General features: G+C 36.9%; 1 protein-coding gene across 1 annotated transcript; it reads right to left on the bottom strand.

Annotated features, from left to right (window-relative positions):
• Positions 1 to 1,243: 1,243 nt before the first annotated feature.
• On the bottom strand, positions 1,244 to 5,373 carry LOC139145036 (uncharacterized). Its single transcript, XM_070715996.1, has 6 exons — positions 5,280 to 5,373; positions 4,553 to 4,744; positions 4,164 to 4,229; positions 3,762 to 3,824; positions 3,158 to 3,236; positions 1,244 to 2,269 (listed from the first exon to the last, which is right to left on the bottom strand). Exons 1-6 carry the CDS (start codon positions 5,371 to 5,373, stop codon positions 1,765 to 1,767), a joined length of 999 nt encoding a protein of 332 aa, XP_070572097.1. The 3' UTR covers positions 1,244 to 1,764.
• Positions 5,374 to 13,974: the final 8,601 nt, after the last annotated feature.

A 13,974-nucleotide genomic window follows, 5' to 3' on the forward strand; every position in this document is an offset into this window, starting at 1 on the left:
TTTTATTGGCAAGGTTCTCCATCGAGCTGACCCGCCAGTGACCTTAAACACGCAATAAAAAGCCATTAGGAAAGTATGCAGGGCGAAACCTGTTAGAATATGGAAATAACAAAAAAGAGAAGTTAGATGAAAACTGATACACCTTCATTCTTTTGGAAAAAAGTCACATCTGGCGTAGTGTTAACGTTAGAAAGAATCGAGCCGTTTATTTATAATAATTTTGTAAAACCAGATGTGAAACATTGGTACCCGCCGTCACTCTAATTGTGTTACTTGATTGTTGGGTCTTTATCATCCATGCTGTTTAAAGGCAAGTTTATTATCAATGCAAAAAGCAAAATAGACTGTTAAACAAGCATTTCCTGTCATTTCTGTCTGTTTCTTTTTGCACTTTAAATACAAGGACAATAAAGTGAAACTAACCTCATATAAGCGTGACCGTGAATGTGAATGTACATAATCAAAGTCACCGATGATGGATACAGTGAAATTAATTGTTGCAATGGAGACTTATTGGTACAGAATGATGATTATGTATCAATAGTGACACCATACACTTTTATATCTATATCTTTTTGTGACTTCGAATTTCTTTATTTTTATTTTCACCTTTTTCAATTGTCATGAGATAACTGATGATAATATAGCAAGGTACAATAGGATTTGAAAGGTCTTTACTACTGATGTATTTTTGTAAATTTTACAAATACATGTATTGATATTTAACTTTTCTGACTGGGGGGGGGGGTTTCAGTCAAAATGTCTGTGTTACATTCATCACGGTTGGCTTGGGAGGGGGGGGGTTACTCGAAATTTTAGAGTTTGCGTTGAAATTCCTCCGGCCCCCATGCCGTAAATAATGACGGCCCTCTTATGTTGCAGTGAATTATCAAAAGGAACCACATTGATCGGCTTCAACAGACTGGCCCACAGGAATAGTACTTGACTTTAATGTTTGCCTGAGCATGCAACAGGGAATTATTCATTTGTGGTTCAACTGCTCTCCTAATGTCGGAAAAAGGAGTTAATTAACGAATTTCATATACATTTGTATTTTCAAACTGTGTATGAAAACTAATATTATATTCTGATTTCTTACACAGGAATATCTCCACTCTGGTTTTGATAAAAAAACCCCAAAAAGTTAACATAAGATGTCAGGAAATCTTTCCAGTATACAGAACCTCATCAACTAAATATCTCGATCACGGGTAAATTTAATAACAGGACTCTCTCTAAAGCTTTCTAAATAATCCACTGCTCTTACACGTGAGAGAGGACTGCTCAATACGATAATAACAGACACTTAGAGTTCAATCCTCTGTCAGAATGCGCTGAATATTTTAGGCTATGCAGTAGATTTTATGCAACAGGTGCGATTGATTCCACGTCTCCTCATTATACAAATGCCGACATTTTTGCACTCTTCAAATGTCCAAAAATGTTTTACGTGCTTTTGCATTTTTTAAACTTACGAGTATTCTTTACAGTATCATCACTTCATAGAGGTCTCACAGCCAAAGTCAAATACGCTGGACGTTAGATACATGTAATTTGTTAACGAATACAAGCTGATACTTGTAATTTGTTCGTCATTAGTGGACTTATCTTGCGTTCCTCTATCTCAATCTAACGTGTCTAGATAAAGCATTACCAACTTTCCATAGAAAAAAAGCGTCCATATAGTACTGATATGCAAGTTTCTTCTTCCAACAATGTAGAATACTAATAAATGCTAAATCGAATATTTCGCAACTGTATCTTTCAGTTATTGTCGCTTGCTGAATAATTTTGGAGACTACAGTAAGTGTTATCAGAGCGAAGGGATGGGTGTATCGGCTCATAAGTTGATGAAACATTTAAATCACTCTGTGCACTCGTAGCGTCAGAAGTCAGGTCAATTTTGTCTGGTTTGACGAGGCCCATGTACAGATCACGGCCTGGCTGCTGGGCGAGTTTCTCATACGTCAAATCGTCGGTCTTGTTACCATCCGCCGTATGGATGCCTATATCTGCATTCCCTTCTTGGCTATCGAAAGAGTTGTTCTCATAATCAAAAGATCTTCTCTCTGCAACTTCCTCACTGTTTACTCCAACTTGATTATCCCCCGTTACTGCATCTGAAACTTCTTCATAATTCCGAATATCACAGCTAGTATTTTCAACCACGTTTGACGAATTCTTGGTTTGGCTTGTTCCTGTATTTACATAGTCCCTACCAGTTGTGCAACTGACTTGGTTTTCAGCGCGTTTCTCGGAAGTTGATTTTCTGGAACAAAATCGGGTAAATAACTGTTTATCTGATAAAAATCGAAACCATTCGTAATTTAGGGAAAGCCAGCCGAAGTAATATGTAATGATTGTTTATTTCTGTTTAATTGAAATAAATATAATTGTATCACTTTCTTTTGTTTTATTCAAATACGTCTTCCGTGTAAATAACCTTCTGAACGGGACACAGGAATGGCTACGTGAAAACATTTAAAATTATCCCAATGCTCTACCTTTCGCTTCTGAGATAACTACAGATTTTTTTGTTAAACATTTCTTTACAAAAAAGGAGACTGAATACAGGAAAAGTGACCCCCTAAAAATAAATGAAAGTCAAGCATAACCTTGATCTCTTTGTCTCTGTTTGTTTCTATCTTTCTCTGCACGATGGCCCCTGATTTCTACGCATGATTTCGAAAGGGAATCATTTAACGTTGCCTTACTGAAAGTTTGAGCAAAAGCTTAAGTCTTTCAATTTCAAGGCGCCTACAGTATTAACGTAGAGAGACAAATACTAATTTCCCTAACAATTGCATTCACTGTACTCTGTGAAGAATTGGCCGCTGGCCACACTTGCCATATAAAACTGTATAGACCGGTACTGCAGCGGCAGCGATCTGATATCCATTTGTTTGATTCTTCTAGACCTTAAGATTAAACTACATTAATTATTCGAGATATGAGTATCAACTTAGAAAATTACAACATTGCAGTCTAATGGCATAGAATGGCAATATTAAACACCTTTTCTTGTATTTATAATCTGCCATGCCTGGTTCGAGATGAGTATATAAGAGAGATATTAAGGTATCCCTGCATACTTATCATATCCCTGAAATGTTTCCGTATCTTTGTCTTTGATTATCATAAAAATGTCGATACTTACCTCCTATAAATCGTGATTGATACCATTAAGATGATTATCATCAATATAATAACTCCAATAACAGCACCTGCTACTGTACCTGAAGGGTATATAAACGATCACTGGTTAATAGCCAATACTTTATTATACTTGAAAACTTACAGTGAATAGATGGTAACTGGACAAAAAAATCGCAAAATACTTCCGTTCACTGGTGCAGTTGAATGTTATTACCGGCAGAATGACACGACACATAGTTAACAAAATTTTACATTAGTAGTAGATTTATATAAAACGTGTCTTTTGAAGTGGATGAGTACTAAACATTAATGATGTGTGATGTGAATGATGTTAACCTGTAGATGATGCTTTTATTACAATACAAATATTCTTATTTAAACAATTAAGGGTATTGCTCTTAATTGTGTTTACATTCGGCAAGGATTCCATGGTTAATAACCTAAATTCACAAGGCTATACCTTCACATGGCAATATTTGACAAGGTCATCGAATATCCATAATTTCTAATTAATTTAAGCGTTTGATTTTGACTTGTAAAACCCAAGAGTTTTGGACGAAATATGGAAACAGTTGTAAAAATGATTGAGTTGATATGTGACTTGCCTGCATCCACAAAATAAGTTGACGGTGTGTTTTTAGGGGATGCAGTCCTCATTTCTACAGTTGCTGAAATGAATTGGTGAAAGATTATTGAATCTTTGCCCTTTAACATTTTTGTAATAATAGAACCGGTGCTTTCAAAACACCATCATAACGCGATAACACTTAGATGAAACCCTTAATATTACACTCTTGTATCATCAGTACTCGATCTTTATGCATACAGTCTGTACGTATACACGAGGTGTTTAGCTTTGCGATGTGCTGCGTTTGTATATGCGCAAAATCCAGTGTCCTTGGACGGAATATGTATGATGTTGTTCTATATACATAACTCGTGAACTGTGATAAACAGGTTTTAATAAGAGAATACTGAAACAATAAATAACACAAAAGCAAACTTACTTATATTGCGTTGGTAGTCTGCCGTTGTAAAGGGAGTTGACGGAATACCTGGTATGAATGAAGAATCTAACAAAGGAATCGTGGAGGAGGAGATTTTATCAGAAAATGTTTTTGAATAACTTTATATTTCCATTTGTTGATATGGAAATATGAAAATCGGGAACAAATTTGAAAACGTACATCTCCAAAAATGTTCTCATTATTTTTTCGTCAATTCTGTGTAACTTCAACGAACTTGTATCGAGTGGTCAAATCATATGATTCTACTTATGTTAATTTATTTTGTCGTCTAATTGGCTGTAATGGTACATGAAATTTCATTCTCAAAATAGTCGTTTATCATTAAAGGCGATAAAACTGTTATAGTAGATGTTAACGTTACCGCTTACTTGTACACATCGGCAGTGTGTCATTCCACGTACCATCTTCCCGACACTCTATCTTGGAATGAGGACTTGTCAGAGTGTATCCTTCTTTACACGTTAATGTAATGATGTCGCCATCGAAATAGGGACAGGAGCCATTGTAGTAAAAGTTTCCATTTTCAAGATTTGCAGGAGCTTGACAGTTTGAATAATTCGCTGGAAGATACATGCAAATGGTAAGAGGCATTCGTATAAGAACATAAGATGTGATTGGTTAAAGTAACTTTGCATACAAAACTTAATAAAGTCTGTCACTGAAATGCAGAAAATGATGACAGATCGCAATAACGTTCAATCAAAATCTGTATAAGAGGAACTTTCACCGTGACGTAGGATAACTCACTGCAAACAATGGTCTTACTCATATATATTTTTTATAGTATCATAGCATTTGACAGGTATACCAAAATGTCTGTTGTAAGCTGTCATATTCGGACATTGACCCGTGTTAGATCTACTAACGACATCGAATATAAGAGATTGTGGGTCACAAGATGTATATCGTATTGTTTACAATGTGAGACATGAGAAAAATAATCCTGATAAAAAATCCTGACTTCATAACAGAGAGCCGTCTTTGCCACAGACAGCTAAAATGTGTTAGTATGTACACATGCCACAAATTTATAATAAAGAAAGAGGTAATGTTTCTTTGAAAATCACCGTAAACTTAATAATACTATATCGTTACCTTGAAATGCCACAGCAAATTTTCCAAGATGGTTATAAGCTGAAGAGACGAAGGTAAAACGTACAAAGTTTGTTACAAGATACCACCATACCATCTTGATGTCTAACTCTCGGTAATTAACTCCATCGTGCATTCAGCAAACAAACTTGTCGTTCCCCCAATCTATTTCATTGATGATGAAGTTTAACCTTATATATCTCCAGCACCGGAAGTGATATTCCACATACAGGATGACTTTTCCGGATGAAATCCAGGAAAACCCATACGAATAAATAGTTCCTGATTCGCGAAAATTGCCTCCGCATGCACCCATGGTCGCTGAAAAGGAACAAAAAAGAATTTAAGTTGTATTTTAAACACATCCAATTATCCCAAATTAGTTCCAATCGTGTTTATTTCATATAAAGTATCGTCGAAATAAAGCTATCACTCTTATTTAATTTCAAACCTATTCTACAAAAAATCCAGATAAGGACTGGTTTATTTCAGAGTCATGAATATTTGATTTCCATCAACTTCTCACCATTGAGAATTTAGTCATTTTGTTCTCTCGGGTGTTCAATCGCGACCATTCTCTATAACGCTTTATTATGACTGAGGAAGATTCGTTTCTTAAGGCAATAATTACTGTAACATTGACTTACAGAAATACACTCCAATGCCAGGGTCCCCTCCACACGTTTGTGACTTATCTCCCGAGCAAGGTGCGGTACACGATGTCGACACTGGCCTGATATTGTCCTTCCGTTATACAGTAACACTCATTCTCTCTTTGAAGACCAACATACATGTTGTTGGCTGGGAAGCTACGACAGAGCTGAAGACACATTTGGATTGTCATTTGATCACTTGCCTGGTGAGGCTGAAGGCTTAGAATGTCTTCCCTGTAACATCCTAAGTAGTCATCGTCAGGAATAGAAAGATAGTGAAATGAGTGATGAATAGCTTTACATTAGATTAATGAGTACCTGTGTCATTAACACATTTACTTCATCGGAATAAGTCATACTGCTTGATTCAAATCATCAAACATTTTGCATAAGTCTATTGAACAAATTTCAACAAAGCTATTATATTAAATCTATCGGACCACTTGGCCTGGTTGAGTGCAGTAATGTCACTTCCGATGTCGTATAGCTGTACATGGCTTTTCAGTCCATGGAAACTGGGTGAGCCTTGATTGAAAATTATATACTGGGTAATGTTATAACATCGCTGAAATATTGGTATTTACAATGTACTCACAGTGGCACACTGCAGTGGCAGCCGTACTGTTCAGAGAAGTGTATTCCCCCGTATCATAGGTACAGTCGTCTAAAGACTCCTTATGGCCTACACAAACAACGTTATAGACGCGACGTCTTTCATCGTTTCGGAGAGCGAAATCGTCTTTGCCATGCCTCATAGCTCCTGGATAACCTGTATGTGTATACGTTTATCGACAATCTAAGCAGTTTGAGCAAAGATGCGGAGTCTCGCAGATGTAATGAATAGAGATGACCCACAAAAAGTGTTACGGCCGTCTCGATAGGGGAGATCCGGTAGGGAACAAACCAATTTATCAAAATTTATCCTTTCGCTTATTACTTTTAACAAAGCTGGAATGGGTCTTTTCTTGAATTCATATGTTTTCTCTCAAAGATGAATATTTTTCAATTCTTCATAGCTATGTGAAAATTTGTCAATTTCAAGAATCTGACTCAGATCTTGACATAAAGAATGATGCCGTGAAGTAAAGTAAGAATCGTTGATCGGTCGACGTATAGCTTATTACTTGGACAATAGCGTTTTGTCTATCGCAAATTCGACAACAAATTCGCAAGAGGTGTATAGTCAATTTCTCAGGTTACACCACGCTATAGATTCTATAGTTTCATTACATGGTAGGATTAACCGAGCTTAAAGGAACTTGGTTATCAACTACTGTATATTGCTGCTACGTGGTCATAAAAAACAACAACAAGTGCGCCAGTAATAGTGTGTGGTGTTACTGACGTTCTGTGAGAAAACATGGCTTGCCCCAAGTCGCCTAGCTTTTCTAGCTGGCAAGGCGTTCACCCCACGATCTACAAAATATCCTACCACTTAGTGCGACAGTCCGCAGTCCTTCAATTTATTCTGTTTTTGAGAAATAATTATGCCCTCAGATTTGGAGCAAGACTATGGATTACACAACGCTCATTTGTTTCTCGTATGACATTTAAGAATTTTGCGTGACCGAGTAACTTGTATAAAAATGCATATACTTCAGACAACTTAAGTTCACGATTTATGAAGCTTTTGCATAAGATTTGACAAATCAACAAAACATAATTCATTGCAATTCACGATTTTTGAGTTCAGAGATTTGATAAAGAAATCAAATTCATTGGCTTCAATACACCTCCATGGTGTATTGAAATTCAACAATGTATATACCGTGTGTAAAAGATTATCACCGTACCGAGAGTTTTCTGTAACGTTTGCGATGCGTAATTTTGCGCAGCAGATATCGCTAAGTATTCGCAAGGCATTTATGACTGCACTGCTGTCGTTTACAAGAATTGTGCGTTTCTTAATAAAATGAAACTACTGATAATCCAAATTAAAATACTGTCAATCACACCCACTAATTTACTGTACGCCTTTACGCTGTCTGTGCATGGTGTAAGTTGTGAACAGTCTAACCTTACGCTTACACTTGGCTGAGCTGTTACTTATTTGCATCAATAAAAATTATAACGTGTAATTTTCACTACGATTTAGCACACATATGCACCTCAGTCCCCTGGAAATGGATGACAAAAGTATTTCGATATGTTTCACCTAAATTTATGCTACCTAAAGAACCTTGTTTTTTTCATACTATCTAGATCAACCTTGATAAGGTTAGACAGATCCCAGCTGCAGTATGGAATTCAGAAATGCCATTATTTCTTTGATCACATTGATTCCCGTTAGTAAGCTGATTGATTCTTTATTACCTGATTCCTTGCAAACAACGTCAGCACTAACAAGGCTCCAATCTAAGCTATGGGCACCAGGGCTATAATACAAGACTGGTAGCCATTCGTTGCTATGGTAAATCTCAACTCTGCCCTCATAGGGAGTCTCACCATCCACTAATCGAGCTCTCTTGGATTCTGAAAAGGGAAAACAATTAGGTCATTGGGACAAACTGGGTCACGTTTGGTCAGAAAACGAATGAACAGAAATGTTATGCCGTGGTCCTAGACTGTGATGAGGAATTTTGTGTCATAAATCACAAGGGTACAACAGTAACTGAAAGTCGTTGTCTATGATACAAATGCACAGTACACAAATACACATGCTGTGATAGCAAGCTAATTTCCGGACAGTTTATCATGCTATAAGGCGTGGAACAAGAACACAGTTGTATAAACTGAACAAAAATGTTGTCAAAATAATCAAACTTAATACAGCTACTGCCTTGCTACTGCAGTGTCACTGTAACTGTATACCGGCAGTAACAGAGATAACTCTGACTCTGATGTAGTTGAAGATGAGTTTGAGTCAAATGACGTTTATGACAGTGAAAATCAGACCAGAGAGCAACACATGATATGGAATACCAGGAAACTTGAAAGTCATCAGGGATTTTCCAATTCTGGCATATGAAAATAATCAAATATTAAAGTAAAAAGATAGGGTCATCACGCTTGATTTTATAAATTTTCACATTCTCACCGTAAAATAACTCAAAATTAAAACTTTGAACAGTAACGATACTAATTAAAATAACAAAAATGTGTGACTGAATGGAATTTTTTATTTTCTACCAACTTTGCCATTATAACACCCAAAATTTAGAGATTAAAAACATTCATTTTATGGAATATTTTAACCTTCCAATATTGTCAATTTTGAGTAGCATCTCAGTCATTCATGTCCCGTACTTTTGAAAAATATATTTTTGGGTGGTCACTGTAATCAGTTTTTGGACGATTCGGCCAAATGTAGCGAGGAATTCACAATGTCGTTAGTCTCTCATGATCGTCACTTTGTGTGCTCTTCAGCAGGTGCCACTGGCCTGGTCCAGCTTGGATTAACTCAAGTCGGCTTAGACTGATAAATCCAAAAAATCCACTGATGCGTTTAAAGACTTGCCTATAGGAATATGGCTATACAACTGCTAATAACAGGTAGTGTTGAACATCTGCGAGTAGAACTTCCCAATACATGTCTATTTTGTCTTTGTGTGCATTCATAAGTATGCGGCTATATGATAATTGGGAGGGGGGGTGCTTGAGAAATTTTGATCATATAGACGGGTGAACGTGACAATTTTTTAGGGTACTGAGGGGGTGTCTAAAAAAAAAGATTTCAATCGCAATTCCTCCAGCCCCAAGCGTTATTTATGGACGCAGCCTAATGTGGTAAACGTTTTGGCCTCTGCAGTAATTCAGCGAAGTGTTTCAATCGTCTTACTTTATTCCTGTTCATTTAAGACCAATTACGTACTATACTCGTTTGGTGGATCAAAAATATCACGACGCCGAACTACGAATTCCCAGCAAGTTCGCTACTGATGCGAAGAAGAGTAAGCGAACCTAACTACAGTGACGAGCAGTGCCTCTTTACGGACAATTCATCATGGAAGTTAGGCATGTTGTCACGGGGTTAAATGTCCGATCAAAACTTCCCTAAAACTGTTTCTTCCTACCTGTTCCCCCTAATGTCGTGACAAGAACAAAAATAATGCAGAAAGTGAAAATATTTCCTTCTTGTCCACAAATTCCCATGGTTAGAAGGCGATCCTAGTCTCCACTAACATGTATGGCTGCTTTGGCGTCGTCCAAATTGTACCACTTCCCTTCAAGGTCGGCACTATATACCGGTTGCTGCAGATCCGCTGACCCTTTCAGGACAACTAAAACGTCGTACACTATTCTCTTCGATTATTCGAGCGACAGTGCATTGCTGTATGGCTGTGCATGATGGGAAGTAGTTGTCTTTAAAACCACCGAAGTATAACGATTTTACACAATGGTGACCCGCTGATGTTATGACATAATTCTTTTTTGAAGTAATCATATATCTTCAATCAGTGACATGAGCACAAGCTTTTATTAAACTGAATAATTTAGTGGTTTAGCCTACACGGAAGAGTAGAAGTGTAAGCTGCTCAAGCTCAAGCATCGCACAAAAATTGGAATGTTAACGTTATTTCTTACTTTTATGACTACAGATTCCTTTATTCAAAGGCACTACTTTACTGCGTACTGCTTTATGTGTCGGGTAGTGAAAATATGTAGTTCATACCTATCAACGATGAGCGGTTTTGTTCGTCAATGCGATTGCGGCTTGAGTGTAACGATTTTATGATATCTTCTTCTACAACTTGGTAAATCGGTAACAACATAATAACATTTTACATACGTTGTACGCCAAGAAAGTATTGTCCAAGCTATCTTTCATTTTCTATTTAATTTAAATTCATTATGTTAGAGACGATGAATAAGTTGTGAGTGCCTACTTTTTTCTTTCGTATGACAAATAAATTTACCGCATAATGATATTCTTTTAACTCGTTGCACATATTTCATTATATTATTACAATATGCATGGCAGACAGCAATGGAGTGCCCAGATACACTCTATACGATTACTAATCACTTAGGCTAAAAATAATTTCAATTGAAATACATGACAACAACAACACTAGTTCCCCATGAGCGAAACGCTTTTATTGGGGCTTTCCCCAACGGTAACACAGCTGCTTCTACGGCCAGGAGTATAACACTTTGCACCAATTCAGCAACATCTTCAAGTAGAGACGTATTGGTTGTATTGAGTTGGTATCAAATCACTGCACAGCTCTATAAGATCAGTCTTCCTTCTTAACAATTACTATGGCTTGATCGTTGATTTTTAGACACAAGAGACTCTTTGTAGTCAACGAACAAATGTATATTTTATGCGCATAGTTCTGTGGCTGACTGACCTGCAACTAACATTATGCATGCAATAAAACCATAAAGAAGTTAGGCAACAGGAAACTTTGAAGTGTGGAAAACGAGAAGTTTGATCACAACTGATACACCACCTTCATTCTTCAGACAAAAACCCTTTTAATCTTGCGTGGTGCAAGCATTGGTAAAAAGTGAACCATGTCTTGTACAATAATTTTGTACTATCGGATGTGAAATAGTGGAGTATGTTACACTGTGATCGCTATGTCGTTCAGTCTGTTTAAAAACAATTTTAGTGAAATCGACTGCTAAGCAAGCATTTCCGGGCATGTCCATCTTTTAAACCGATACCTGCCTTATTTTACATGGATAAGTAATTACAAGGAGAACTTACTTCAAAAGTATGATCCTACACACAATCAAAGTCCTTAAAGACGATTACTTGAACAAGTATATAGCAGTTGTAATGGCGACTGTTTGCTACATGTTTAAAAATTGGAACTTTTCGATAATTGAATTACCCCTTGTCGGGTTGTGCAGTTCCCCACATTGAATTTACATTGTTTTCTTTTTCCTCTTAGGAGGTCATTTGTTTGCAACCTGAAAGACTGCTTCATAATTTCAGTCGATGTACTTCTTTGTTTTTAGATTCAATTTGAGATCAACTAGATCATAAATTCTTTCGTGTTTGTTCATAGCCATGCAAATGCAAGCTTTGATTCTCTACTTTGCTCGTACGTATATGCGATAATTAATGGCTGGTTTGCCGCGGGTATCACAATGACGTCAGTGATGACGCTACGGACTTTGATTTACTTTACTCCTTAATTTATCCGGTACAGATATTTGTATGCCCATTTGTTAGCCATCTAACTTTGATCAAAATCCTTCTTATGATGAAAATCAACAACAGCTAACATGCTGTAACATTCGCGTAGCAGAGAAAGAAAATTTTTTGAGAAAATAGTATAAAAAGACGAATAGAATATAGTGGACGATCAACTGGTCAAATGTGCTTCTAAATAAGATGGTAATATGTATCGAGTTGTCGGCCTGAACATTTATATGTTAAAATAAGCACATATAATTTTAAGTATTGAACCATGGACTTTGACCCCATACACATGAGATATTATTCACTGAGTATGATTTCTAATGTGTGTATCATGGTGTATCCTATAGCATGTATGTCATTTCAACATAAGATGTTGATATCAAATAACAATCATGGTGCTTGATTTTTAGGTTCATCTGAACATGAAAAAATCATTCATTGAAGATAATCGAAAACTATCAGCTATATCTCTTTATATCATACCAGTATATTGATGGTGCAAATACAGCGATCTGATTGGTCGAGAGGCGAAAAGAACCGTGGTATATTCGGGATATACCACGACTGGCACATGCGCGAGCTCTCGGCAAGAGCAAAAGTCCTTTTTGACGTTTCATGTCAGAATTTCAATATACTGTTATGATATTATATGATATCGCTCGTGCATATATGTCGTGAACTGGTCAAAATCTCGTGGTGTATACCGTCGCTGGGTGTGCGTATTGCTTAAATACCTCTAAATATACAATGAGTATTGAACAAGCATATTAACCATGCAGCCACGTGTCTCAACTGTCAGTAATATCTAAGAGTCTATTGAGGCCATGGCGGATGTTTTATCCAGATATCTGAACCAATGCGTTTATTATAAATTATTGTTCAAGTGCAGTCTTCATGTCGAATATACATGCTATTTGACAGAGTCCAGATTACCGGGAGAATCCGTTCTTTATTCTGAATAGGATGTACTGCACAGCACAATATCTTCTTATTTCTAGAACAAAAACTTCTGTTCTCTGTCTTTGATAGCGTGAATAATGATAATACTGGAGCTGCCACATACAAACGAATAAGTGGATACATGCTCCAGCAAGAATCCATATTCTACCAAGGAGATGTTTGTACACTTCTAAGAGTTTTCAAACGATGAAGAAAGAGTGAGTTATCAGCTATGCTACTGTCAGCAGAGGCAACGAGCACGTCACATCAACATCAATTGTAAGCGGCTAAAATAATTCCATGACGACAATGGGTCACGTGACCCTTAGGTGCATTCTCACGTTCATGAATTCGCAAATTTTGCGTTCAAGGCAGTATGCACCTCAAAAGTGAAAGACTTAACCTTTTGCTTAAACGTTCCTAAAGTAATCGTTCATCCACACTCTTTCAAAATCCAAAATAAAATCGGGGTCACCGTGCAAATTTTGATGCAAGAGAAACATATTACCCAAGATTTGCCGATATTTGAAATTTAAAATGGCTGCCTCCTCTGTGCTTACTCTAAGAAGAAAAACAAAACTTTCGATTTTCGCAAAACTAAGACTGGGAAATTTTTCTCGCTCCAAGAGCTTTAAAATGAGCCCCCGCAAGTGGTAGATCAGAAAAGAATTGTCCAACATCTGTCCCCTTAGGGATGGACCATTAGACTTTGGGAGGGGGGTGGTCACAATGAAATTGTGAAATTTATTTTTTACTATTGTAAATTTCTGAAATTTTTTTTTTCCAATTGAGATTAGCTGTGCAAATATTTTTTTTCAGAGTAAATTTTCAGATTTATAATTTTTTTTTCGTTCGTCGCTGTCTGAAGATAAAGAGGGCAAACATGTGGTGCCAAGCACCACAAGCGGCCACGCAAGCGGTCACTGGGAAGAGGTCAGGAGAGGGGTGTCCCCCTGCTGCTGTTGGAGCTTTTGAAAAATAGAGATTAAAATGGTGTTATTTGGTGGCA

Source organism: Ptychodera flava, chromosome 1 (genome assembly GCF_041260155.1).
Source record: "Ptychodera flava strain L36383 chromosome 1, AS_Pfla_20210202, whole genome shotgun sequence".
Classification (NCBI taxonomy): domain Eukaryota; kingdom Metazoa; phylum Hemichordata; class Enteropneusta; family Ptychoderidae; genus Ptychodera; species Ptychodera flava.

Excerpts from the sequence above, each read along its gene's own strand:
- LOC139145036 (XM_070715996.1), bottom strand. The coding sequence starts at position 5,373 with ATGGTATGGTGGTATCTTGTAACAAACTTTGTACGTTTTACCTTCGTC. Across the intron at positions 3,237-3,761 it reads AACTTATTTTGTGGATGCAG|GTACAGTAGCAGGTGCTGTT; the intron begins GCAAGTCACATA and ends TATACCCTTCAG. Across the intron at positions 2,270-3,157 it reads TCAATCACGATTTATAGGAG|AAAATCAACTTCCGAGAAAC; the intron begins GTAAGTATCGAC and ends ATTTTGTTCCAG.